General features: G+C 38.4%; 1 protein-coding gene across 1 annotated transcript; it reads right to left on the bottom strand.

The window, feature by feature from the left end:
• Window positions 1–1,897: 1,897 nt before the first annotated feature.
• COQ10B (coenzyme Q10B) lies at window positions 1,898–24,886 on the bottom strand. Its single transcript, XM_045806388.2, has 5 exons — window positions 24,715–24,886; window positions 19,832–19,981; window positions 8,801–8,993; window positions 3,644–3,745; window positions 1,898–2,203 (listed from the first exon to the last, which is right to left on the bottom strand). Exons 1-5 carry the CDS (start codon window positions 24,834–24,836, stop codon window positions 2,036–2,038), a joined length of 735 nt encoding a protein of 244 aa, XP_045662344.1. The 5' UTR covers window positions 24,837–24,886; the 3' UTR covers window positions 1,898–2,035.
• Window positions 24,887–25,024: the final 138 nt, after the last annotated feature.

The raw sequence follows: 25,024 nt of genomic DNA, 5'->3' as shown, positions 1-25,024 counted from the left end.
CATCAGTCTTCCCTTAAGATTCCAATGACCAGAAATCACTTCAAGGAAAGTTTATAAAGGTGTTCTTTCCCCTCTTCGATACAGAAAGCACTGATGCCAAACTTAAGTCCACAGGTCATGGCCTCCAGAGTAGTACTAGATAAAGCAAAGAGCATAGATACTAGAGCCAGAGTGCCTGGGTATGTTGTCTCTGGTCTCTACTTACTGTAACCTGGGTTCTCACCATACTTAGGACCCTCACAGTTGGCTAAGATGGATGGCTAGATCAGGCTGATATTTGTGTGTATCCTGGGCTCCCTCACCAAAATACCATCTATATACTCTCATAATAGCAGCCCAGTTAGATCCCAACCACTAAGTTAGATTCTGAACCTGAGAGCTTATCCAAGGCATTTACAAGAATAGTGGTAAAAGTACAGGTCCTTATATCCGTCAAAAGAAAAAATAAATATAGAGATAAAAAAATTACCTGGGTCTTATCTCTGCCACTTGAAAAGAATTTTTGTTATTTAAAAGGTAATTATAGGGGCGCCTGGGTAGCTCAGTCAGTTAAGTGTCTGCCTTTGGCTCAGGTCATGATCTCAGGGTCTTGGGATCAAGCCCTGCATCCAGCTCCCTGCTCACCAGGGCATTGGCTTGTCCCTCCCTGCCCCCCCCCCCCATGCTCTCGCTCATGCTCTCTAATAAATCAATAAAATATTTTTAAAAATAAATAAAAGGTAATTATATACAAACTACAGATTCTCTGAGGGGATACCTCATTTACCTGTGTGAAGCCACAACCAGTTCCATGTGAGTAGACTGTAGCAGTTCTTCACCACTGTATAACCAGCAAGTGGCACACAGCAGGCACTCCAAACAGATTTATTGGAAAAATTGATGCAAACATGCTTTTATATAGGGAGCTAATTATTGAGCTCCCTTGTTGATCTGAGGAGACAAATAGCACTCTGACTAGAAAGGTAATGGAAGAGGGTCGTTGGGTATGGAGTGGAAGGATGGAAGATCAATATTAATTGGAAGACTGAATTTTGCCCAGATTTGTTTCATAAAATGCCACAGTTAAATTTTACTGTGTCTAGTTAAAATACAAATAGAAATAATACAGGAGGATTTCAATAACCAAAATAACTGTACAAAAAATAAACAAATTAACTTTATTAAGTTACCACTTCAGTCCTTCGACATTGATTTGTTTACAAAAATATCAGTTTGAAATATATTATTGAAAGTGAGTACACACAATAAATAGAAAATAGGGATGCATGGTGCTGGAAACATATCAACCAACTTATCTTCATCCATTGCCCACTATTATAGACAAAATTTGATGCACTATCAGCATTATTGAAAGAGTAGTGAAAGTACCTGGGACAGGGTTGCAGACTACAAGAGAAGTAGCTTAAAGCTCTGGACCACTCACCAAAAAAAAAAAATTCATTGTTTATCTGGGAGTTAATCTCACTACATATGGCACTGAATTACCTACTACCCAGAAGAACAATTTTAAAAAATAAGGATTAGTAGCCAAGGAACCTTCATTAACAGTATTTTTTTAAGTCAAAGTTTACTTTAAATATCTGATGATTATTCAAAGATCCTAAGCTAAGAGGCAGGTCCTATGACAATAAGTTATAAATAGTCTGAATTTAATAACTTAAAGGTGATATGGTTAATATAATACATACTATGTGAGTATCTCAACTAACCTCTTTCAAATAAGGTGATAATTAAAAGGTTTAAACTTACGTTTCAATTTCTGGTAAGAGTGATGTCCACATTCTATCAATAGTGATGACATCCCATTATCATAAATATGCTAATATACACATTACTTTGAATTACACTTGATTGAATTCTATATACTTCTATATACATGTGGTTCCATATTCCGAGTGCAAATTCTCAATGGTGCAGGTTTATAATCAAAGCTGGGTTTAACAAATGCTTTCTGACTTCTGAAAGCAAATGATAAAAGCACTTCCTAAAAGTGAGTAAACTAGAGTTACAAGTAGGTGACCAGTTCTTTTTCCCTTTACGTGTGATGAACTTCATGAAGCATTAATTCCCGAGGTATATTTGTTTCTGGACCATACAGCTTACATGCTCTTCTTTCAAAGGCAGCTACCATCTGCTTTACAACTTCATCGAAAAACAGTGTGGCAAGCTGAGAGTGTAGAAGGGAGCGAAATTCAAAAGAAATCTGTAGGAAAAGGTTAATTATTTTAGAAAGATCTTTCTTTTACACAATCTCTCCTTCGGGTAGTGGTATTCACACTGTGAAATGGGCTGCTTAGCCAGTATCTAAGGCAGAGCTGAGTGTGTGTATCTAAATGAGATTTTTAACACCTCTCAGAAGACGGAGACTTAGTTTCCACAGTAAGCACAACTGCTGGTACCGTAAACTTAAGTATACAAGGCCTGAATTTCATTTCAAGACAAATAATCTGCTTTTATTAATAAGTTAAAGAAAACTGGAAAAAGGCTTTACTGAATGAATACCATATTACTCTGGCTTCTTTTTAATGTGCCCCTTTTAGATCTATCCAATCTCTCAAAAGGAAATAAAGAAGGGAACTAATCCTTCTAATAGGTATTCCTAGGAGAAGTAGCAGCAGGAAGAGGAGATTGATCTGCAAAACAGATGGGGTAGGTGGTACAATCTTAAAATACAATCTTAAAATCTTGAACAGCGATTTAGAACTTCATTTGTATCTCCTCAAGATATAAGTCAAGGCAGGTGGTGTGAGAAATAGTATTTTAAGGACCAAATATCCACTAAGTTTTAAAACTGCTTTAATTTTCATTTTTTTGGTAATTTTTCATTTTGAAGTAATTTCAAATTTATAAAAAAAAGTTGCAAAAATAGTACAAAGATTTCTCATTCACCCATCACCCAGATTTCCCCTTTTTAATGTCTTACATAATCACAATGCAATTATTAAAGCCAGGAAATTGAGAGAGTTAATGCTACTAGATAATAACACTAATATCTAATCTGCACAGGGCGTATTCAAATTTCCCCAACTGTTTCCATTAATGTCCACCAATTTTTGAATGAAAACAACTCAAGAGCTGAGAACAGCAGCATATAGTAATTTAATCAAAATTATGACTGTTCCTTGAAATGCAATACAAGAGTTGCAAATAACAGAGAACTCATGTATCATCTGTTCAAAGAAAAGCCACAAGTGGCTTTAAGTCTTCTATAGCTAAGGTGATGTGAACAAGGAAATACCATAGTATCTAGATTTTAAAAACATGTTTTCCCCCTCTGCACTTTATTTCTGCACCATAAATCAAAGCGTAGATTTCACTTGGTGTTAATAAACTGTTATTAAGCTCTTAGTGAAGTCATAATATGTGTCTTATAGTCTATGGACTTGTAAAAATTAGAAAACAGAGGAATGACTATTCAAGGTTTCAAGAAATAGAAAAAGAGAGATTCATCAGTATTTTTTCTTATAAAGCTAGTATAGAAAAAGGTATTCAGTATTCAGAAATTTGAGATTTTCTGAAAGCATCTTTCAGTAATCACTATGCATGTAAGATTAATGACAGCAGCTAGATTCTAATCAATGGATTATTCTTTATCAACTTCACCTGGTACTTGGAACAAAAAAGGGCTGTATGAGGGACTTACTGAAAAATCCAAGGTACAAGTTCTTGGGTAGCCAGGAAGACCAGGGCTAAAACGCCAAACGGTCTCCAAATGATTGAAAAGCCTCCCATCAGTACAGGATGCCTAGAACAAAATGAAAAAATAAGACTGCAGTAGAATACTACTTAGACTGTCTAGAATCTACAACGGAGAATATACATATATATTTTTTTACTTTAACAATTTTTAAAGATTTATTTGAGAGAGAGAGAGAGAGAGCATGGGGGGGGGTAAGGGGCAGAGGGAGAGAGCAGACTCCATGTCGAGTATGGGCAACCCAGGGCTTGACCTCATGACCCCAAGATCACGACCTGAGCAGAAAACAAGAGTAGGCTGCTTAACCTAGGCACTGCGAGGATGATCTCTTCTTTTTTTTAATTTTTAAATTTTTTATTTTTATTTTTTTTTTAAAGATTTTATTTATTTATTTGACAGAGAGAGAGACAGCCAGTGAGAGAGGGAACACAAGCAGGGGGAGTGGGAGAGGAAGAAGCAGGCTCCCAGCAGAGGAGCCTGATGTGGGGCTCGATCCCGTAACGCTGGGATCACGCCCTGAGCCGAAGACAGACGCTTAACGACTGAGCCACCCAGGCCCCGAGGATGACCTCTTCTTAAAATATGTTTGTAGGTCAGACCACAGGTGATTAAAAAAAAAAAAATCTCACTTTCAGTTTGGTACTAGGAAGTGACCTCTTGCCAGTATAAGCCATTTTCTTTTCTCCTGGGATCCCCAAGACTGTCAGTTCCCCGTTTCACTGATGTCACTCATGGTGCTTAGAGTTTTCTCCTCTAGCAGCAAAACAGGAAGTGATTTTTCTGGAAGCTTATTTCCGGCCCTGCCACTTATAAGTAATCCTTAACAAGTTAATTCCCTATACCATATTTCCTTAAATCTATAAAATGAGTATAATACCTATTTTATACCATCATTATGATATGTCTAAAATATTTAAAAGGTATCTGGCACAGATCCCAAGTAGGGTTCTAGAATTCTCCTTTCCTACCGAAAGACTTTTCTCTTGTCTGTCACATTTAGTCTTTCCTTCTCTCATTAGTCTCTACTTCTAAGTGCAACTGTGGTTCTAGTTTTCCTGAGTCTGGCCCTGACCCATGTCCCTATCCATTGCTTTCTAACTTCTAATCTCTTCAGTGCTCACGTTTATTTTATATGTGTATGTACACACTGAAACATAGGACTTAGAGATACTATGTACAGTGCATCTTGATATTTCCCATTCTATTATCATTAAAAGAAGGCTAATGAGACCCACTAGAAGTTGCCTCCTGCAGTGTGAAAAATGGTGGCCAGAATCACAGTCACTAGTAGACTGTCAGGACTAGCTATGACTTTGAATGAAGTTCAGCTTCTTTACTTACTATCCTAAGATGCTATCTGGGCCTTAATACTAGTAGACAATTGACCTCAAGAATACCTATCACCTTCCCTCAGCAGCAAACCATCTTTTAAATCCTTGTTTCCAAGTCAACATCCAGGGCACCTGGGTGGCTCAGTCGGTTAAGCCTCTGCCTTCTGCTCAGGTCATTATCTCAGGGTCCTGGGATCAAGACCCATGTCAGTCAGGCTCCCTGCTCAGCAGGGAGTTTGCTTTTCCCTTTCCCTCTGCTCCCCCTCACCTGTGTGTGTGTGTGTGAGCTCTCTCTCTTTCAATAAAATCTTAAAAAAAAAAAAGTCAACACCCTCTCCCCAATTAATCCTTAAGTTTCCAGCTCTTTTGGCATATCCTGGGGCCAATAAATAATCAAGTCCCTCTACCCTTTTCCTTTTCTTTTCTTTTTTTTCTTTTAGAAAGAGAGAGCACTCACAAGCGATGGGGGCGGGGAGCAGTGGTGGGGAGGGCAGGAGAGGCAGAGAGAGAGAATCCAGGTGCCTCTATCCCTTTTTCCTTTGATAACTTACTCCTCTTAACGGTTTAGATGTCCCTCCCCTGAGCCTATACACTACAGATTAGCAAAAAGGACTTGCACAGATAAACTCTTTTCCCCCAAAGTGTACTTTTTCTTCCCCAGCTATTGCCTCCCTAAACAAAGAATGTAGGATTAATTATAACTATATCTGGATCTCTCCACAGACAGATAATTTAAACTGGAAGCCAAAGAGCTTAAAATATATTTACAGTTTATTCCTCACTTCCTCTTCATCTAAACTCTTTTGAGTTAATTATCAGATGAAAAAATGGTAGAATCATTATAAAGAAAATCAACTCCATCCATACTAAAAAGCATTTACAAAAAAATGCTCTATTTTCACATTCATAAAATGAAATATTTTTTTATTTTTTATAATAATTTTTTATTATATTATGTTAGTCACCATACAGTACATCCCTAGTTTTTGATGTAAAGTTCTATGATTCATTATTTGCATATAACACCCAGTGCACCATGCAATACATGCCCTCCTTAATACCCATCACCAGCCTATCCCATTTTTTAATTGTTAAAATGGAAACCAATGAATGTTTTAAAATTTATTTATTTAGACATGATAAAATAATAGTCATCAAAATGCTAACTAATAGCTAAATTTAGTCACATTATGCTAAGTCACTGGGGAAAAGTGAAAGTTTTCTTCAAAGGGTTCGGTTTTATATAATTCAACAATGACCATCTAATTTTTAAAAGCATCAAAAGTCTATTATACAATCTTACTATTTCAGTTACCCAACTTTAAGGTAGCATGTTCTACCCTTCTATATAGTCACATAAGAAGCTTATAGGAGGGGCGCCTGGGTGGTTCAGTCAGTTAAGCATCCAACGCTTTTTTTTTTTTTAAGATTTTATTTATTTATTTGACAGAGATAGAGACAGCCAGCGGGAGAGGGAACACAAGCAGGGGGAGTGGGAGAGGAAGAAGCAGGCTCATAGCAGAGGAGCCTGATGTGGGGCTCGATCCCATAACACCGGGATCATGCCCTGAGCCCAAGGCAGACGCTTAACAAGTGAGCCACCCAGGCGCCCCAAGCATCCGACTCTTGATTTCAGCTCAGGTCATGATCTCAGGGTCGTGAGACTAAGCCCTGTATCAGGCTCTGCACTGGGAGTGGAGCCTCCTTAAGATTCTTTCTCTCTCCCTCTCAAAAAAAAAGTAGCTTATAGGAAATTTAACAATGAAGTTGAAACAGTTATTGGGAATATTCACTATAATATACCAACTCCTTCTGACTACTTTTTCTCAAAATGTGGCAGTGCTGTATTCATACCAATAATCTAGTCCAAGGACCCACAGATTTTTACTGGTATGTTTAGATATTGCTAAAGGCCTTATTCCTAACTGCAGAGATACTGACCACAATAGCAGGTGTTATGATGATGACCTACAACCGGTTGTTCTGACTGAACTGACCCATACAAACTATGGCATGTAAAATGTTTATACTGTGACCCAGGCAGTAAGATTCACTGAACCAATGCCTCTATTAAATCTGAAAATGTTCAAGGGCTTCTGGCCATTGCAGATTCACGCACAACAGAATTACTGACATGTCACAGGCACATTTGGGGCAACTAATAATTTGCAGAAAAAAAGTCACATGGCTTCTGCTGCTCCCTTGGTTTTAATGACTTGTATTCTATGCCACATGCATGTATTAGGTACTAAAATCCAAACTGTGAACCCAGGGACAACTGAAAGCTGAGCGTACATCATTGTGTGTTGCTCTCAAATACATCTACAAACAATAAATTAGCACATTAAGTGAGGCAATTTATTTTAATGGAAAAATAGCTTTGGAATCTGACACATATAGTATGAATTTGCATAAGGTTTGTAATTTCTCTAAGCCTCATAAAATTGAGATAGCAGTGATCATTTAATACATGTTATTATGAAGATTTCTTCCTTTCTTTTGAAAGATTTATTTATTCATTTGAGAGAGAGAGAGAGTGTGCAGAGGGAGAGAGAGAAATTCCAAGCAGACTCCGCGCTGAACACGTAACAGGATGCAGGTTTTCTTTTTTCCCCAAGAGTTCTTTTAGTTAGATGCAGCATAATACATGAAGATTTAAGTTATAAGAGACTGAGGTCAGGAAACAGAAAAACATTTTAAGATTATAGAGATAGTCACTGGTGTCTGAAAGACTGAGCCAGAGTCTTGGCTCTTGTAACCTTGGGCAAGTTATCTAACTCTTCTAAGCCTTAATTTGCTAACTGTAAGACAGAGAACAGTAACATTTGAATCTCAAAGGGCTGTACTGAAGATTAAATGAATAATTCAAGTAAAGCACTACAAAGAGCTCGATAAATGTTAGCTATTTTAAAAGAGACAGTGCACTACAGTAGTAAAGAACTCCAAAACTATGAGACAAACAGGTGGAAACATTCATAATGGTAAAGTCCCAGTGGGGCTTTAAGTGGAGTTCAAGTTTGAGAGTAAGATGAGGGTGGACTCCAAGTCTTAGCTTCATTGGACAGTACACTCTTTCTGGTATGAGGTCTGCCACCTCCTTCAATGCCTAACAAGGAACTGACAAAGGCATTTAGCTCTGGCCAATTACCAAAAAATGATATCCTGTGGGCATAAAACACAACTAAGCCTTAAGTCGTTGGTCACCAAACTCTAGGAATTCAAAATAACTCTATGGAATTCTGCCCTTTTGTGTGTTTAAGCCTAGGTATCTTTTCTATACATGTCCCCTCTTCTGACAAGGGTAAGATGATCAATATAATGCACGTAACAGTAGCTGGCATTTCAGTACCCGCCGCATGGCAGGATGACTTCAACAATGTTTATATGTTATCCACATTTGTATCTTTTCTGCCTTTCTTCATCCCCTCACCACTTTCCCTTCCTTAACTTTTAAAAAAACTAGTGTGAAAGTTAACTTTAAAAACATTTTTCATTTGTGTGGTCCAATCTTTCCTAAAGGTCAGTAGTCCTCAACTGAAGAAAAAAAGAAAAAGCTTCTTAATTACATATTCTAATCCAGTTGCTGTTTGGAAAGAATAATGCTAATATTGTATAAAAAAAGCACAATTAGGAGACATAAGAAATCATTAGTTTTTCCCCCCTCCTTCTCTGATTAGTTTAGGAAAATACTTTTAAGCTATTACACTTTAATTCATTTGATATAATGAACATTTGGGAAATATTTAAAAACAATGACAACCAAAACTATTACCTTTACCAAATGTGGTTTCACCAAGGTTACTACTGATGTATAGCGCTCCAACACAGGTGGAAACCCAATCTCTAATCGTGTTTTGCAGTATCCGGTTCTCTTTGATATTACATCTGATTTTTTGCACCAAGGAACAAAATGTTTGTAATCCTCCATTCCTGATACCACATCATACATTTCCTGCATAGAATATCTTGGGGGAAAAAAAAAAGGAGAGAGAAAGGTGTTAACTGCACCTAGTTATATGGCATACATATACTTTAAATCGAATAGGAATAAAAGTTAGTGTGTATGAGGCAATAAATCAATTGGCAGTCATGCTAAACAACACGCTGAAATTAATGACTTCAAAGCAATACAAAAAATAAAAGGGAGCTAAGCAGAGGTCATAACTTAGCATACCACAGGTTGAATCTGGCTTACAGATGTGGTTTTTGAAATTTTAATTAGTGGCCAGCATTTAAAAATTGAGGGGAAGAGAAAAAAAACAAAAACAGGGCGCCTGGTTGGCTCAGATGGTTAAGCATCTGCCTTCGGCTCAGGTCATGATCTCAGAGTCCTGGGATAGAGTCCTGCATCTAGCTCCCTGTTCAGTTGGGGGGAGTCTGCTTCTCCCTCTGACTCCCCACCCCTCCCCCCGCTCATGCGTTCTCTCTCAAATGACTAAATAAAATCTTTAAAAAGAAAACAAAAAACAACTGGAAGCAACTTAAATATTTATCAGTGGATAGACATTAATAAATGCTTAATATAATAATTATTAATAAATTATGGTATATCCATACTGTGGAACTCTGTACCAGTTACTTAAAAGAATTAGAATCAAATATATACTTTAAAGTTTATCTACCTATTTATTTATTTTGGTAATCTTTACACCCAACATGGGGCTCAAATTCATGACCCTGAGATCAAGAGCTGCATGCTCTTCTGACCTAGCCAGCCAGGTGCACCCCCCCTTTGTTTTCAAAGTTTATTTTTTTTTTTAAGATCAAATATATACTGTAGAGAAGAGATTTACAATATATTGTTGTATAAAAAAAAGGCACTTTACAAAGCAGACAGGATATGGACAATTCTATTATCCATTTAGGAAAAATTATAAGTAAATACTGTATTTCTCAGTTTTAAACATTTGATGTTTATTTTTTCCTGAAACTAACTGTTACACTAATAAAATACCTGTAATGAAAAAATATTTTTAAAGCCCTAGAAGGACACAGATTAAACAACAGTTTTTTAAAGATTATTTATTTATTTATTTGAGAGAGAGGGAGAGAGAACACGAGCAGAGGGGAGGGGCATTGGGAGAGGGAGAGAGAGAAGCAGACTCCCCGTTCAGCAGGGACCCAACATGGGGCTCAATCCCAGGACCCCAAGATCATGACCTGAGCTGAAAGCAGATGCTCAACTGACTGAGCCACCCAAGCACCTCAACAAGTGATAGTTTTTAACTCAAGAAGAAGTAGGAGTAAAGATAGTACATACACTTCTATATTGTTAGGTTTTTATTCAAGCATATATTATTATTGTAATGGAAAAAAAAAAGAAACTATTCTAGAACACAAAGAAAGGAAACCTCCCATTCATTTTATGAGCCAGTATAACACCCTGCCAACTGGAACGTGACAAAGAACATAAAAAATATGGGGTGCCTGGGTGGCTCAGTCATTAAGTGTCTGCCTTCGGCTCAGGGCGTGATCCCAGAGTCCTGGGATCGAGCCCTGCATCAGGCTCCTCCGCTGGGAGCCTGCTTCTTCCTCTCCCACTCCCCCTGCTTGTGTTCCCTCTCTCACTGGCTCTCTCTCTCTCTCTCTCTGTCAAATAAATAAATAAATAAATCTTAAAAAAAAAGAACATAAAAAATAAAATCTATACAACCACATCACTTGTGATTACTGAAACAAACATTCTAAATATCAGCAAATAAATTCCAGCAATGCATTTAAAAAATTAGCAATTGAATGCAACTCTTTTAAAGATTCATGGAATCCTTAATGCTAAGAATTATATTCTTATAACCATAGTAACCACAGGAAGAAAAACTGTATAATTCCCTCCACAAATGGTCAAATACCAAAAGCACTTCCCTTAGGGTTAGAAATAAGATATAGATGCTAGTTATCACGGTTACGTAATATTGTTTTGGGGAGGAGTCCAAGATGGTGGAGGAGTAGGAGACCTTAGTTTGGTCTGATCCCAGAAATTCAGCTAGACAGCTACCAAATCATTCTGAAGACCTGTGAACTCAACCAGAGATCTAAGAAGAGAACTACTACAATTACACAAATAGAAAAAGCGATCACTTTCTGCAAGGTAGGAATGACAAGATGGAAAACTCACATCAACAAAGAGAACAAGAGGCAGTACTGACTGCCAGAGACCTAATCAGTATGGATGTAAGTAAGATGTCGGAACTAGAGATCAGAATAACAATTACAAAGATACTAGCTGGGCTTGAAAAAAGCATAGAAGACACTAGAGAATCCCTTTCTGGAGAAATAAAAGCACAAAACCTAGTCAAAATCAAAAAAGCTATTAATGAGATGCAATAAAAAATGGAGGCTGTAACTGCTAGGATAAATGAGGCAGAAGAGAGAATTAGTGATAAAGAAGACAAAACAATGGAGAATAAAGATGAGAAAAAGAGATAACTACTGGACCATGAGGGGAGAATGTGAGACATAAGTGATACCATTAAGTGAAAAAATATTAGAATAATTGAGATCTCAGAAGAAGAGGAAGGGGGGCAGAAGGTATATTAGAGCAAATTAAAGCAGAGAACTTCTCTAACCTGGGGAAGGAAACAGGCATCAAAATCCAGGAGGCACAGAGAACCCCACTCAAAATCAATAAAAACAGATCAACACTCTGACGTATAACAGTAAAACTTGCAAATCTCAGAGACAAAGAGAAAATTCTGAAAGCAGCTCAGGACAAGAGGTCTCTAACCTACAAGGGTAGAAACAGTAGATTGGCAGCAGACCTATCCACAGTGACCTGCCAGGACAGAAAGGGCTGGCATGATACACTCAGGGTGCTAAAAGAGAAAACTATGCAGCCAAGAATAATTTATCCAGCTAGGATGTCATTCAAAATAGAAGGAGAGATAAAAAGCTTTCAGGACAAAGAGAAACTAAAAGAATTTGTGATCACCAAACCAGCCCTGTAAGAAATATTAAAAGGGATCCTTTGAGCAAGAAGAGAGTCCAAAAGTAACAGACCAGAAAGGAACAGAGACACTACACAGAAACAGTGATTTTACAGGGAATACCATGGCACTAAATTCATAGTTACTCTGAAGGTAAATGAGCTAAATGCCCCAATCAAAAGACACAGGGTAACAGACTGGATAAAAAAGCAAGACGCATCAATATGCTGTCTTCAAGAGACTCATTTTAGACCCAAAGACACCTCCAGATAGAAAACGAGAGGGTGGAAAACCATTTATCATGCTAATGGACATCAAAAGAAAACTGGGTTGGCAATCCTTCCATCAGAAAAATTAGATTTTAAACCAAGATGGTAATAAGAGATGAGGAAGGACACTATATCATAATTAAACGGTCTATCCAACACGATCTAACAATTGTAAATATTTATGCCCAAATATTTATGCCCAATTATATAAGCTAATTAATAATAAAATTAAAGAAACACATCAGTAATAATACAATAATAGTAGGTGACTTTAACACCCCACTCACTGCAATGGACAGATCATCTAAGCAGAAGTCAACAAGGAAATAAGGGCTTTGAATGACACGCTGGACCAGATGGACTTCTCAGATATATTCAGCATATTTCATCCTCAAGCAACAGAATACACATTCTTCTCGAGTGCACATGGAACATTCTCCAGAACAGGTCACATACTGGGTCACAAATCAGGTCTCAACTGGTACCAAAAGACTGGGATCATTCCCTGCATATTTTTGGACCACAATGCTTTGAAACTGGAACTCAATCACAAGAGGAAATTTGGAAAGCAATCAAATACATGGAGGCTAAAGAGCATCCTACTAGAGAATGAATGGGTCAAACAAAGAATTTAAAAAGTTCATGGAAATAAATGAAAATGAAAACACAACTGTTCAAAATCTTTGGGATGCAGCTAAGGCGGTCCTAAGAGGGAAGTTTATTTCAATACAAGCCTTTCTCAAGAAACAAGAAAGGTCTCAGATACACAACCTAACCTCACACCTACAGGAGCTGGAGAAAGACAGCAAATAAAGCCTAAACCCAGCAGGAGAAGAGAAATAATAAAGATTAGAGCAGAAATCAATGAACTAGAAACCAAAAGAACAGTACAACAGATCAACAAAACTAGGAGCTCGTTCTTTGAAAGAATTAATAAGATTGATAAACCCCTGGCCAGACTTATCATAAAGAAAAGAGAAAGGACCCAAATAAATAAAATCATAAACGAAAGAGGAGAAATCATAACCAACACCGAAGAAATACAATTTTAAGGACATTTGATGAGCAACTATATGCCAAACAATTAGGCGATCTGAAGAAATGGATGCATTCCTAGAGACATATAAACTACCAAAACTGAAGGAAGACATAGAAAACCTGAACAGACCCATAACCAGCAAGGAAATTGAAGCAGTAATCAAAAATCTCCTAACAAACAAGAGCCCAGGGCCGGATGGCTTCCCAGGAATTCTACCATGCATTTAAAGAAGAATACGTACCTATTCTTCTCAAGCGGTTTCAAAAAATAGAAATAGAAGGAAAACTTCCCCACTCTTTCTATGAGGCCAGCATGACCTTGGTCCCAAAACCAGACAAAGACCCTACCAAAAAGGAGAATTACAGACCAATATCCCTGATGAACATGGATGCAAAAATTCTCACCAAGATACTTGCCAACAGGATCCAACATTACATTAAAGGGACGATTCACCATGACCAAGTGGGATTTATTCCTTGGCTGCAAGAGTGGTTCAACAGCCGCAAGTCAATGTGATATATACTACACTAATAAAAGAAAGGACAAGAACCATATGATCCTCTCAATAGATGCAGAAAAAGCATTTGACAAAGTACAGCATCCTTTCTTGATTAAAACTCTGCACAGTGTAGGGATAGAGGGAACATACTTCAATATCATAAAAGCCATCGCCAAAAAGCCCACAGTGAATATCATTCTCAATGGGGAAAAACTGACAGCTTTTCCCCTAAGGTCAGGAACACAGCAGGGATGTCCACTATCACCACTGCTTTTCTACACAGTACTAGAAGTCCTAGTCTCAGCAATCAGACAACAAAAACAAAGAAAGAGCATCTGGATCCGCAAAGAAGAAGTCAACTCTCACTCTTCGCAGATGACATGATACTCTATGTGGAAAACCCAAAGACTCTCCCCCAGAATTGCTAGAACTCGTAGTGGAATTCAGCAAAGTGGCAGGATATAGAATCAATGCACAGCAATCAGTTGCATTTCTGTACATGAACGATGAGACAGAAAAAAGAGAAATTAAAGAGTCGATTCCGTTTACAATTGCACCCAAAACCATAAGATAGCTAGGAATACACCTAACCAAAGAGGCAAAGCATCTGTATACAGAAAACTGTAGAACACTCATGAAAGAAATTGAGGAAGACACAAGGAAATGGAAAAACGTTCCATGCTCATGGATTGGAAGAAAAATATTGTTAAAATGTCTAGGCTACTTAAAGCAATCTATACATTCAATGCAATCTCTACCAAACACCATCAACATTTTTCACAGAACTGGAACAAACAATCCTAAAATTTGTATAGAACCAGAAAAGGCCCGAATAGCCAAAGGAACATTGAAAAAGAAAAACCAAAGCTGGTGACATCGCAATTCCAGACTTCAAGCTCTATGACAAAGCTGTAGTCAGCAAGACAGTATGGTACTGGCACAAAAACAGACAGGTAGACCAATGGAACAGAATAGAGAAGCCAGAAATGGACCCTCAACTCTACGGTCAACTAATTTTTAAAGAATATCCAATGGAACAAAGACAGTCTCTTCATTAATGGTCTGGGAAAACTGGACAGCCACATGTAGAAGAATGAAAGTGGATCATTTTCTTCCACCATACACAAAAATAGACTCAAAATGGATGTAAGACTTAAATGTGAGAAGGAATCCATCAAACTCCTGGAGGAGAACACAGGCAGCAACCTCTGTGACCTCAGGCCCAGCAACTTCTTGCTAGACACGTCTCCAAAGGCAAGGGAAACAAAGGCAAAATGAAGTACTGGGACTTCATCAAGATAAAAAGCTTTTGCATAGTCGACAAAACCAAAAGATAATCAAAAGAATGGGTAAAGACACTTGTAAATGTCTTATCAGATAAAGGGCTAGTATCAAAAGCTGTAAGGAACTTTTCAAACTCAACACCCAAAACAATCCAGTCAAGAAATGGACAGAAGACATGAACAGACATTTCTCCAAAGAAGACATCCAAATGGCCAACAGACACATGAAGAAATGTTCAACATCACTCAGCATCAGGGAAATACAAATCAAAATCACAATGATATACCACCTTAACACTAGTAAGAATGACTAAAATTAACAAGTCAGGAAAGAAGAGATGTTGCTGAAGATGCCGAGAAAGGGGAACCCTCTTCCACTGATGGGGGGAATGCAAGCTGGTGCAGCCACTCTGTACAACAATATGGAGGTTCCTCAAAAAGTTGAAAATAGAGCTATCCTATGACCCCAGTGATCGCACTACTAGGTATTTACCCCAAAGGTACAAATGTAGTGTTCTGAAGGGGGACCTGCAGCCCAATGTTTATAGCAGCAATGTCCACAACAGTGAACCTATGAAAAGAGCCCAGATGTCCATTGACAGATGAATGGAATAAGAAGATGTGTATGTGTACACACACACACACACACACACACACACACACACACACAATGGAAATCTACTCGGCCGTCAAAATGAAATCTTGCCATTTGCAACAATGTGGATGGAACTAGAGGGTATTATTATACTAAGCGAAATAAGTCAATCAGAGAAAGATAATTATCGTGTGATCTCAATCGTATGTGGAGTTTAAGAAACAAACAGAGGATCACAGGAGAACAGAGGAGAAAATAAAAGAAGACGAAAACAGAGAGGAAGACAAACCATAAAAGACTCTTAATCATAGGAAACAAACTGAGGGAGGCTGGAGGGGAGGGGGAAGAGGGATGGAGGGATGGGATAATTAGGTGATGGACAATAAGGAGGGCATCTGATGTAATGAGCACTGGGTATCATATAAGACTGATCAATCACTGAACTCTACCTCTGAAACTAATAAAACATTATATGTTAATTAGTTGAATTTCAAAAAAAATAAAGTAATTCAAGATGAGAACAAAACAAAACATTGTTTTCAATGTATTAGTCAATGTAATTAAATAGAGCATGAAATATGAGCGTATGTGTGGAACAGAATTAGGCGAAATTATCAATTGGCAGGTGATAGGACTATCAGTTCGTAAGAGAAGCAATTTAGAATTCAGTAACATAACCTGTTACACAACTTTAAAAAATAATGCCTTTCCTATAATAACAAGAACCAGTTAGAAAACAGTCTGTAGGGGCACCTGGGTGGCTCAGCTGTTAAGTGTCTGCCTTCGGCTCAGGTCATGATCCCAGGGTCCTGGGATCGAGCCCTGCATCAGACTCCCTGCTCGCAGAAAGCCTGCTTCTCCCACTCCCGCTCCCCCTGCTTGTGTTCCCTCTCTCGCTGTCTCTCTCTGTCAAATAAATAAATAAAATCTTAAAAAAATTAAAGAAAGAAAGAAAACAGTCTGTAGCATAGAAATGCAAAATACCTACAAATAAATTCAACACAAAAACTTCAGCGCCTAAATGGAAAATAAACAAAGAGAAACAACAGTCTATGGATACATGTAAAAGATGAGTGAATAATGAGAGCCAGATACATATAGTTCTTATAAAGACTCACCACTGTTAAAACATAATTCACCTCAAAATGATAATAGTATTTTAGACCATTGCCACGGACAAAGATGGCTGGGAGTGTAATTCTGTACCCGTTGAACAAGTACAGGGTCATGATCATCCAGGCCATTCCCTACAACTACCCAGTGCCCCTCCTAGATGATAGGAACATGCCCGAGGTGCCCAGCCATGCCTGGGGACCCCTGGGGCCCAAGCTTGGGAGTGGCTGAAGAAACTGTGAGCACTTCTTGTGGCAGGGAGGACAACTCCTCCCAGTGGCCAATAAAATTGAAAAGGGAAAGAAAAAAAATTATTCCGCAATTTAAATAATCATAATCTAAATTACAAAAGGGAAGTTTCGGAATAAGAGAGAATGAGTCTTTATGTACGTTTAAATTAACCTTTATGATCATGAAATGAGGTCCACAGTAGAGGGGAGGGGAAAAAAACACCCTACCTCCTAAAACCTCCTAGGTTTTAGTCACTTTGAAATAAATGCTAGAGTAAGTCCCATGAAGAAGTATGAAACCTTGCAGCCTGGAAGCTTATTGTTATAAAAGTAGTCTAGAACAACTAAGAAAGCAGTATAGCATAGTGGTCAAGGGGATGGACTTTGTAGTCAGAAAGGACTATGTTCAAATACCAACCCTAAAACTAAGCCACATGACCCTGGGTAGTTGTTTAACCTCTCAATTTTATTTTCTTCATCCATAACTGAAAAGTACCTCTACAGGGTTCTTTTGAGGGTTAAGTGAAATAGTTTTGGCATAGTGCACAATGCTTAATAAGCATTTAATAAAGGGATACCTGGGTGGCTCAGTCAGTTAAGCATCTCACTTTGGCTCAGGTCATGATCTCAGGGTCCTGGGATAGAGCCCCACATTGGGCTCCTCACTCAGCAGGCAGTTGGCTTGTCCCTCTGCCCCTTTCCTGCTTGTGTGCGCGCTGTCTCTCTCTCTCTCAAATAAATAAATAAATAAAATCTTTAACTTAAAAAAAAAGCACTTAATAAATAGTAGCTAATATTATGTTTATGTCAAATAGGGGGAAAAAAGATAAGATGATCACTGGATAAGGCCAATTTGTAATACAAAGAATTTCAGCATGAGAAAGAATAAGGAAGTATGTAACAGTAAGTAAATATGGTGGGAAAAATAATTGTAGGAATCATGCATGACACTTAATGTACATTATCTCCATGCGCTTCAGTTTCCTCATCTCTAAAATGGGACTAACAAACACCTAGTTTACATGGCTATTGTGGGAATTAAATGAAACTATATAAATATAAAGCACCCAGTAATACCTGTCAAATGACAGGTAAACAGTAATAAAAAGATATTAGTAGTGATTCAAAAGTAAAGCAGACCAATTCACTATTTATCTTTTCGTTGCCATTTCTCTTTTTAACAGATACCAACTCTGGCAAAGACGTCTACCTATCCAGTTATCTAGGCTTGCTTTACATGGTGCTATTGTGGGAAGAAGCTACCCACCCTAAAGCTACTATTCCCAATTCCCCTTTTGAATTTAGATGGGATTACATGACTAGTTCTTGCCGATAATCTTGCCAATAATCCCTTCCAGACCAATCTGGTTTAGAATCAGGTATATCTTCTTAAGAGACTCTGAGGACTAAGGAATTACAAAAGGCACAAATTAGATGGAGCCCAGGTTCCTAAACTGCCGCCCACGGATGGGGAATACCCACTTGAACTTTACATAAGAAAGAAATAAACTTTGGAGTTTTACCTGTATAGCCGCTAGCATAACCTTAACCAGTAACAGTGACTTAGCCAGTAATAAAGGTAATTTTGGTGACAAAAGCTGAGTCTGCTGAAAGTCCTTTACTAAAGAAAAATCGGAATAGAAAAAGTAACTGAAATAATTTATGAAATATACTTTTACAAGAATTCATGAATATTTGATGGCTTGTTGAGAATTAAGACCACCTTGTAGAAATTCCCATTCGAACAGATGCTGTGTTTCTGGTTTAGAAGAACTGCAGTCTCCATATTACTCAGCTATCAGAAAGAATGAGTTCTCAACATTTGCTACAACATGGACAGCACTGGAGGAGATAATGCTAAGTGAAATAAGTCAAGCAGAGAAAGACAACTATCATATGATTTCTCTCATCTATGGAACATAAGAACTAGGATGATCGGTAGGGGAAGAAAGGGATAAAGAAAGGGGGGGTAATCAGAAGGGGGAATGAAACATGAGAGACTATGGACTATGAGAAACAAACTGAGGACTTCAGAGGGGAGGGGAGTGGGGGAATGGGATAGACCGGTGATGGGTAGTAAGGAGGGCACGTATTGCATGGTGCACTGGGTGTTATACACAACTAATGAATCATCGAGCCTTACATCGGAAACCGGGGATGTACTGTATGGTGACTAACATAATATAATAAAAAATCATTAAAAAAAAAAAAAAAAAAAAAAGAAGAACTGCAGTCTCCTTATCTCTTCTGTATATACCCCTAGGTCAGGGGCCAAACCTGACCCATTGCCTAGGTCTGCAAATAAAATTTTATTAGCACACAGTCACACCCATTTATTACATAGTATCTACAGCAATACGTCATTTGGGCTACAATTACAATGACAAAGTTGAGTAGTTGCTACAGAGACAGTATGATCCACAAAACCTAACATATTTACTATCTGGTCCTTTACAGAAAAACTTTGCCAACCTACACTCCAGGTGGTAGGAGCCTCTTAGCACATCTGTATGTTACCTATCTATGTATGTCTATATGTAAGGGAGCTATATAAACATACTGGGCCCGACCTATCACTAATGTTGCCACTATAGAAACAAACAGTGTACAAAAATGCAGGTCTAAACGGTTCAATTATTTCCTTTACACATCAAGGTTTAAATCTATCCTATTAAGTTATCATATAATTATGTTCATTCAACAAATATTTATAAAACAGCAAAAACTATGGAAAGGCCAATCTAGAAAAACCAAAGCATAGTCTGTAAGAAGAAAATCCAGAAAAAAAGTCTTGATACTCTACAGAAAACTGTGAATATACTCTTCTAGCAGAACTTTTATTATATACAAACCCTATAATTCTCCTCTCCGAATATTCTTTTCTTTTGTTTATTAATGGTGCAGCAATTTTGAAGAAGGTTCTTGCATATATCTCCTTAGGCAAAACTGAGGTTTGTAGTGGAAGAGTTCTGCTCATCAGTATACCACAGGAAGCTAAATATCTAAAAAGACAAAAAGTACTTGATTTAGAGTAGCACTGAAAATTAAGAGGAAACACAATTATAGATTGTAAAATACTATCACACATTATTTTTTTTTTAAGTAATCTCTACACCCAGCATGATCCCAAGATCAAGAGTCACATTCTCCACCAACTGAGCCAGCCTGGCACCCCAGTAACTGTCACACTTTAGAAGGCTTTGCAATTTTAGAATATTCCTGAAACACACACACACACACAGACACAGTTGTGCACACACGCATGCACAGGCACACACAAAAAAATAAGTTTCTTAAGTACCATAAAGAAAACTAAAAATAACAGCTTACAGTTAGGGTTAGAAGTTTTCGGCACAAATGGTTATCTTTCCCAGAAAGTTGGCTTTCAGTCTACAATCACATATTACAACATATTCTTCCCATACACTGGCTAGAATATTCATCATCTATTTTTCTTTCTTTCTTTTTCTTTCTTTCTTTCTTTCTTTCTTTCTTTCTTTCTTTCTTTCTTTCTTTCTTTCTTTCTTTCTTTCTCTTTCCTCCCTCCTTCTTTCTTTCTTTCTCTCCTTTCTTCTCTTTCTTTCCAGTAAACTCTACCCCCAGTGTGGGGCTCAAACTTATAACTCTGAGACCAAGAGTCACATGCTCTACTGACTGAGCCAGCCAGGAGCCCCTCATCATCTGTTTTCTAACTCATCTATTCAGGTTGTCTTCCCAGCTGGATCCACAGAGGTTCCTTAATTCTTGATCTACTCTGAGACTTAAGATCAGAGATCCAGTGGCCCTGTTAGAACTGTTGCTCTGTTCTCCTTTCCCTTCCAATCGCCATTTCAATGCACATATGTAAAAACACATGTCAAGGAAATTAGAATGTTACTTGTTTTGGGTACTTCTAAATTTAGATGCCTGATATACTTTTTTTCACCTGAATATTTTTGCCTTTCCCTCATAAGATTATTGAATAACTATTTTATATTACTATTCATATATTAGTTCACTTACTTATTGAGCTCTTGTTCTGTGCTAGGCACTAGGGATATAATGGTAAAAATAAAAATTAACTTTATGAGGATTACTTTGGAGTTGAGGATTCAAAAAACGTGCTAAGAAAGAAATGGGGATGGGGAGCTCCTTTAGATACGGTGGTCTGGGAAGCCCTCTGAGGTTATATTTCAGCTGAAACATAATGGAAGAAGTTAGCCATGTAAAGAGAGAAACAGATATGTATGTACATAAAAAATGTGTGTGTGCGTGTGTGTGTGTGTTTGTGTGTGTGTATACACAGTGAACGCATATGGAGGGAGGAGAGGTAGACAGGGGGCACTCCAGGTAGTAGGGAAAGAGCCTGGCAGTATCCAGAGACTGAGAAAGACTAACAGTGTAGCAGTAGTAGAGCAAGCCAGAAGAGTGCCACGAAACAAGGTTAGACAGGGTCAGAGCTGAATCATGCTGGGAATTATTAACCAGAATAAAGCAATTTGGAATTTATCCTCAGTGAGAAGCTGTTGAAGAATTCCAAGTAAAAGAGTGCTATTTCATTAAATCAAATCTTCAAATTATTTTTTAAGCAGTATTTTTCAAAAAGATTTATTAGAGAGAGAGAGAGAGCATGTGCACTGGAGGGGCAGAGGGAGAGGGAGAATCCGGAAACAGACTCCCTGCTGAGGGTAGAGCCCAAGGTGGGGCTTGATTCCAGGACCCTGGGATCATAACCTGAGCCAAAATCAAGAGTCTCAACTGAGCCACCTGGACGCCCCCAAATTATTTTTTAATTTTAAAAAATATTTCCTATTTTTTTAGTTTTTTTAACGGGTTGGGGGTTAGGAGGGAACCACAGCGGCTCCTTCCCCCCCCCCTTCCCTATCATAGGTCACCAACTGCCAGCGATGCCCAGGTATGGGCAGATCCTCCAGCTCCATCTATTTTCAGGGTTAGCTGATTGGGCAGGTGAGCTGTTACACACTCCTTAGCAGACCCAAATTATTTTTTAAAAGGGGATTGGATGGCCTGGTGAAAGCTCCTTATGTCATACATAAAGTTTGCTTTGTAAAATAGGATTTACATATAAACAAAATGTCTTTAAGGCCCTAGACACCCTACAATTTGGCCGGAGAGGAAGAGGCAATCAAGTCAAACAAAGAATGGTTTAAGAAATTGGGAATATTCAGTCAGAAGATAGGGATGATACCTGAGGATATGGTTCCAAAATGTAAAACAAAAGTCCAGTCAGATGGAGACAAATTTGGGCTCCATAATACAAGAAAGAACTTTTCAACAATTAACACTCTTTATAAAAATTAAATGGGCTTATTCCAGAGGCAATGAAATAGAGGTCAATGAAAATGGGTAAGCTAAACACTTCACAACTATTAATTAAAATGTAATGGAAAAGAATAAAACATATGAACTATATGGATGAACTTATTGGCCTCTTTTAAGACTTTAGGATAGTTACGTGTCCAGCTCTAAATAACACTTCTAAAAAAATGAACAATGGGGAAAATAGAGTAAAACAAGATAGCTTTCAGAATTCTAGGTTTTCTAGGATATCACAAGTAGTATCTGATTTTATAGTGATGGTAACAGCATATTTTAAAGATATCTATGATTTTCTTTTTTAATCAAAAGAGATTTTAGATAGATTCACCTTCTAGAGAGAAAAATATGTTCCCATTTTAAATAGATCATCTCCTAGAGAGAATAAAAGTGTTAGTGTTTCCAAAAATCTTTAAAAATATGATGTGTTATGTGAATCTTATTTTAAAGGCAGAGGTAATATTAAAATAAGCCCATTGTGATTTTTCTTTAGAGTAAACCTGTAGTTTGCTTAGAAGTCAGATTATACCAATAATGACAGTTACTCTGCTAAATGAAGCAGAACAGCAGAAATAAAAAATTAGGCAGTTAATTTAGCTTCCCCCTTTAAAAAGTCACATAACATAATTCAGGATCTCTGTTAGTTGTACTAATTACAAAAACCAAATCTGGTGTACAAAACACCTAATCACCTTTCCGTTCTAAGACTTTCTTTAGGTGACTTTGTTAAAACAGTTTTACCTATTTCCCCACTTTTTGTATAGATACCTTGTAACCTATTATTGGAAGCCAATTATGTGACAGATATTGAGCACACTTAATAATACTCTGATAAATATCAGAAAAGGTAGCATAAGACTGTTGCTTCTGAAGAGGTGAACTGGTTGACTAGGAAGCTTACTTTTCACTGTACATGGTTTTGGATTTTGTACCAAGTTTATGTAATACCATCACCCCAACCTCCCCTTCTCTCTGCTCAAAAAACCCCACAAAAAACCCTTACACAATCTGATTACAATTATAAAGGAAATACCTGTGTTTAGAGCAAGCTAACAGTTTTCCTGATGAGTTCCCATACTATGGTTACAAGCCCTGGACAGCACATCTATTTTCACACATTATCAAGAATAATGTCTTCAACTGCAATAAGGAGCCATACAGTCATTATGTATTGTTAAACCATGAAATTCAAACTGAATCAGATGAAGGACAGGTTTTTGTCACTAATGGCTTCCAATACTACATCTCAAATACTTTACCATGATAAAGGCCAGAACGTATGTTAATGCTTCTGCCTAAAAATGAGCTAATAAACTCCCTCCCTCTTCATTATTATAAACAATAAATATTTTGCCTTGTAATTTAAGTCTTAATTTGATCATTAAAACAATCGTATTTTTTTCTTAGAAGTAACAGTTTTATTTGCAAGCCAACATCTTATAAGGGTAACACAAGCTGATCTAAAGCATGATAGGCTATGTTCGGCTTAGAACTACTTTTTCAGATTGTTTCCTTCAGCAGGACTAAACGATATGAGATTATTTTATTTCAATTTCAATCACTATTTGTCTAAAAGGATTTAGAGTTGGCTGGGGTTTTGGTACTTGAATAATTCTTCATTAAATCTAAATTCCTGGAGTTCAGCATTTGTGCTTTCTCCATTCTGTACTGTATACAACTGAATACATTTTAAACACTATAATTTTCGAGCATAATTTATAACAAAGTCATTAGTAAAAAGAAACTAAGTGGTGGAAGTACGGAATCATTCCTGTCTCCGCCTCCACCCACCAAAAAGGAACCAACCAGGAAAATCGAAGGCTGGTTCAAGGTTACAGGACCTCTAAGTTACAGTCGAGTGGAAAAAAATCCAGGTCCCCTACTTAGCTACATTTAGTTTTGCAAGCACCAAAGGGCGGAGTCAAAGACCCCTACCAAAAACTGGGAAAGCACATCAGGCCAATTGGCCGGCTGAAGGAACAGAAGACGGTTCGCCGCCGGGCCACAAACTCCCACAGCCCGGCAGCCAGCAACTCTTGGGCCGCAAAGTTAAAACTTTCCGAGAGAAGCAACAGCAGCAGGCCGTAGGGGAGGAGACCGGAAGAGCCCTAAGTTACCGGTTGCCGAGTTGCTTTATCAGCTCCTGCTGAAGTCGCTCTGCCGAGGACTCACTACTTCTCGCGAGGGTAGCGAGCCACCAACCCAGACGGAGCGTCTGGGACAGGACAGCGAGCCTCCCGCCCGGGGTGACAAGCGCAAAGCCTGAGTCCCTCAAATACCGATCACAGGATACTCTCCGTTTAGAGACGCGGAAATGCATCCAGTCCGGCTTCGCCTCGCCCCAAAATTCCTCGGTCCCTCCACTCAGCAAGCCCAGGCCGAAAACTAACCCCGTCGCAGCACCCCCGTTGTTTATTACCTGACGTTCCGCGCAGCCCCCTGCGCCGGAGCCGGGGTTTCGGCCGATGCCGTCGACTTTGGACGGCATCCCGAAACCACCTTTCTTAGAGCCCTCTGCCCCGTCCGAGCTGCCATGATCATCTCACTGAAGCCGGTCGCCACCCCCGGGACCAGTCCCACGGCACCGCCCTTCTGCGGCCGGCCGAACCGCCCGGCTCCGGCGCCTTCCAACCAATCGGCGGGCCCCTTGAGCCTCCAGACACGCCCCCCCTCCCACCCTGAAAGTGCAAAGCTGACGCAAACTCCCACTGCCTGTAAGGACTAGCGTA

Source organism: Ursus americanus, chromosome 1, assembly GCF_024610735.1.
Source record: "Ursus americanus isolate L20-20 chromosome 1, mUrsAme1.1.p, whole genome shotgun sequence".
NCBI classification, from domain to species: Eukaryota; Metazoa; Chordata; class Mammalia; order Carnivora; family Ursidae; genus Ursus; species Ursus americanus.
Note: the sequence above shows the minus strand (reverse complement) of the source record. Positions and strands in the feature narration are given on the sequence as shown.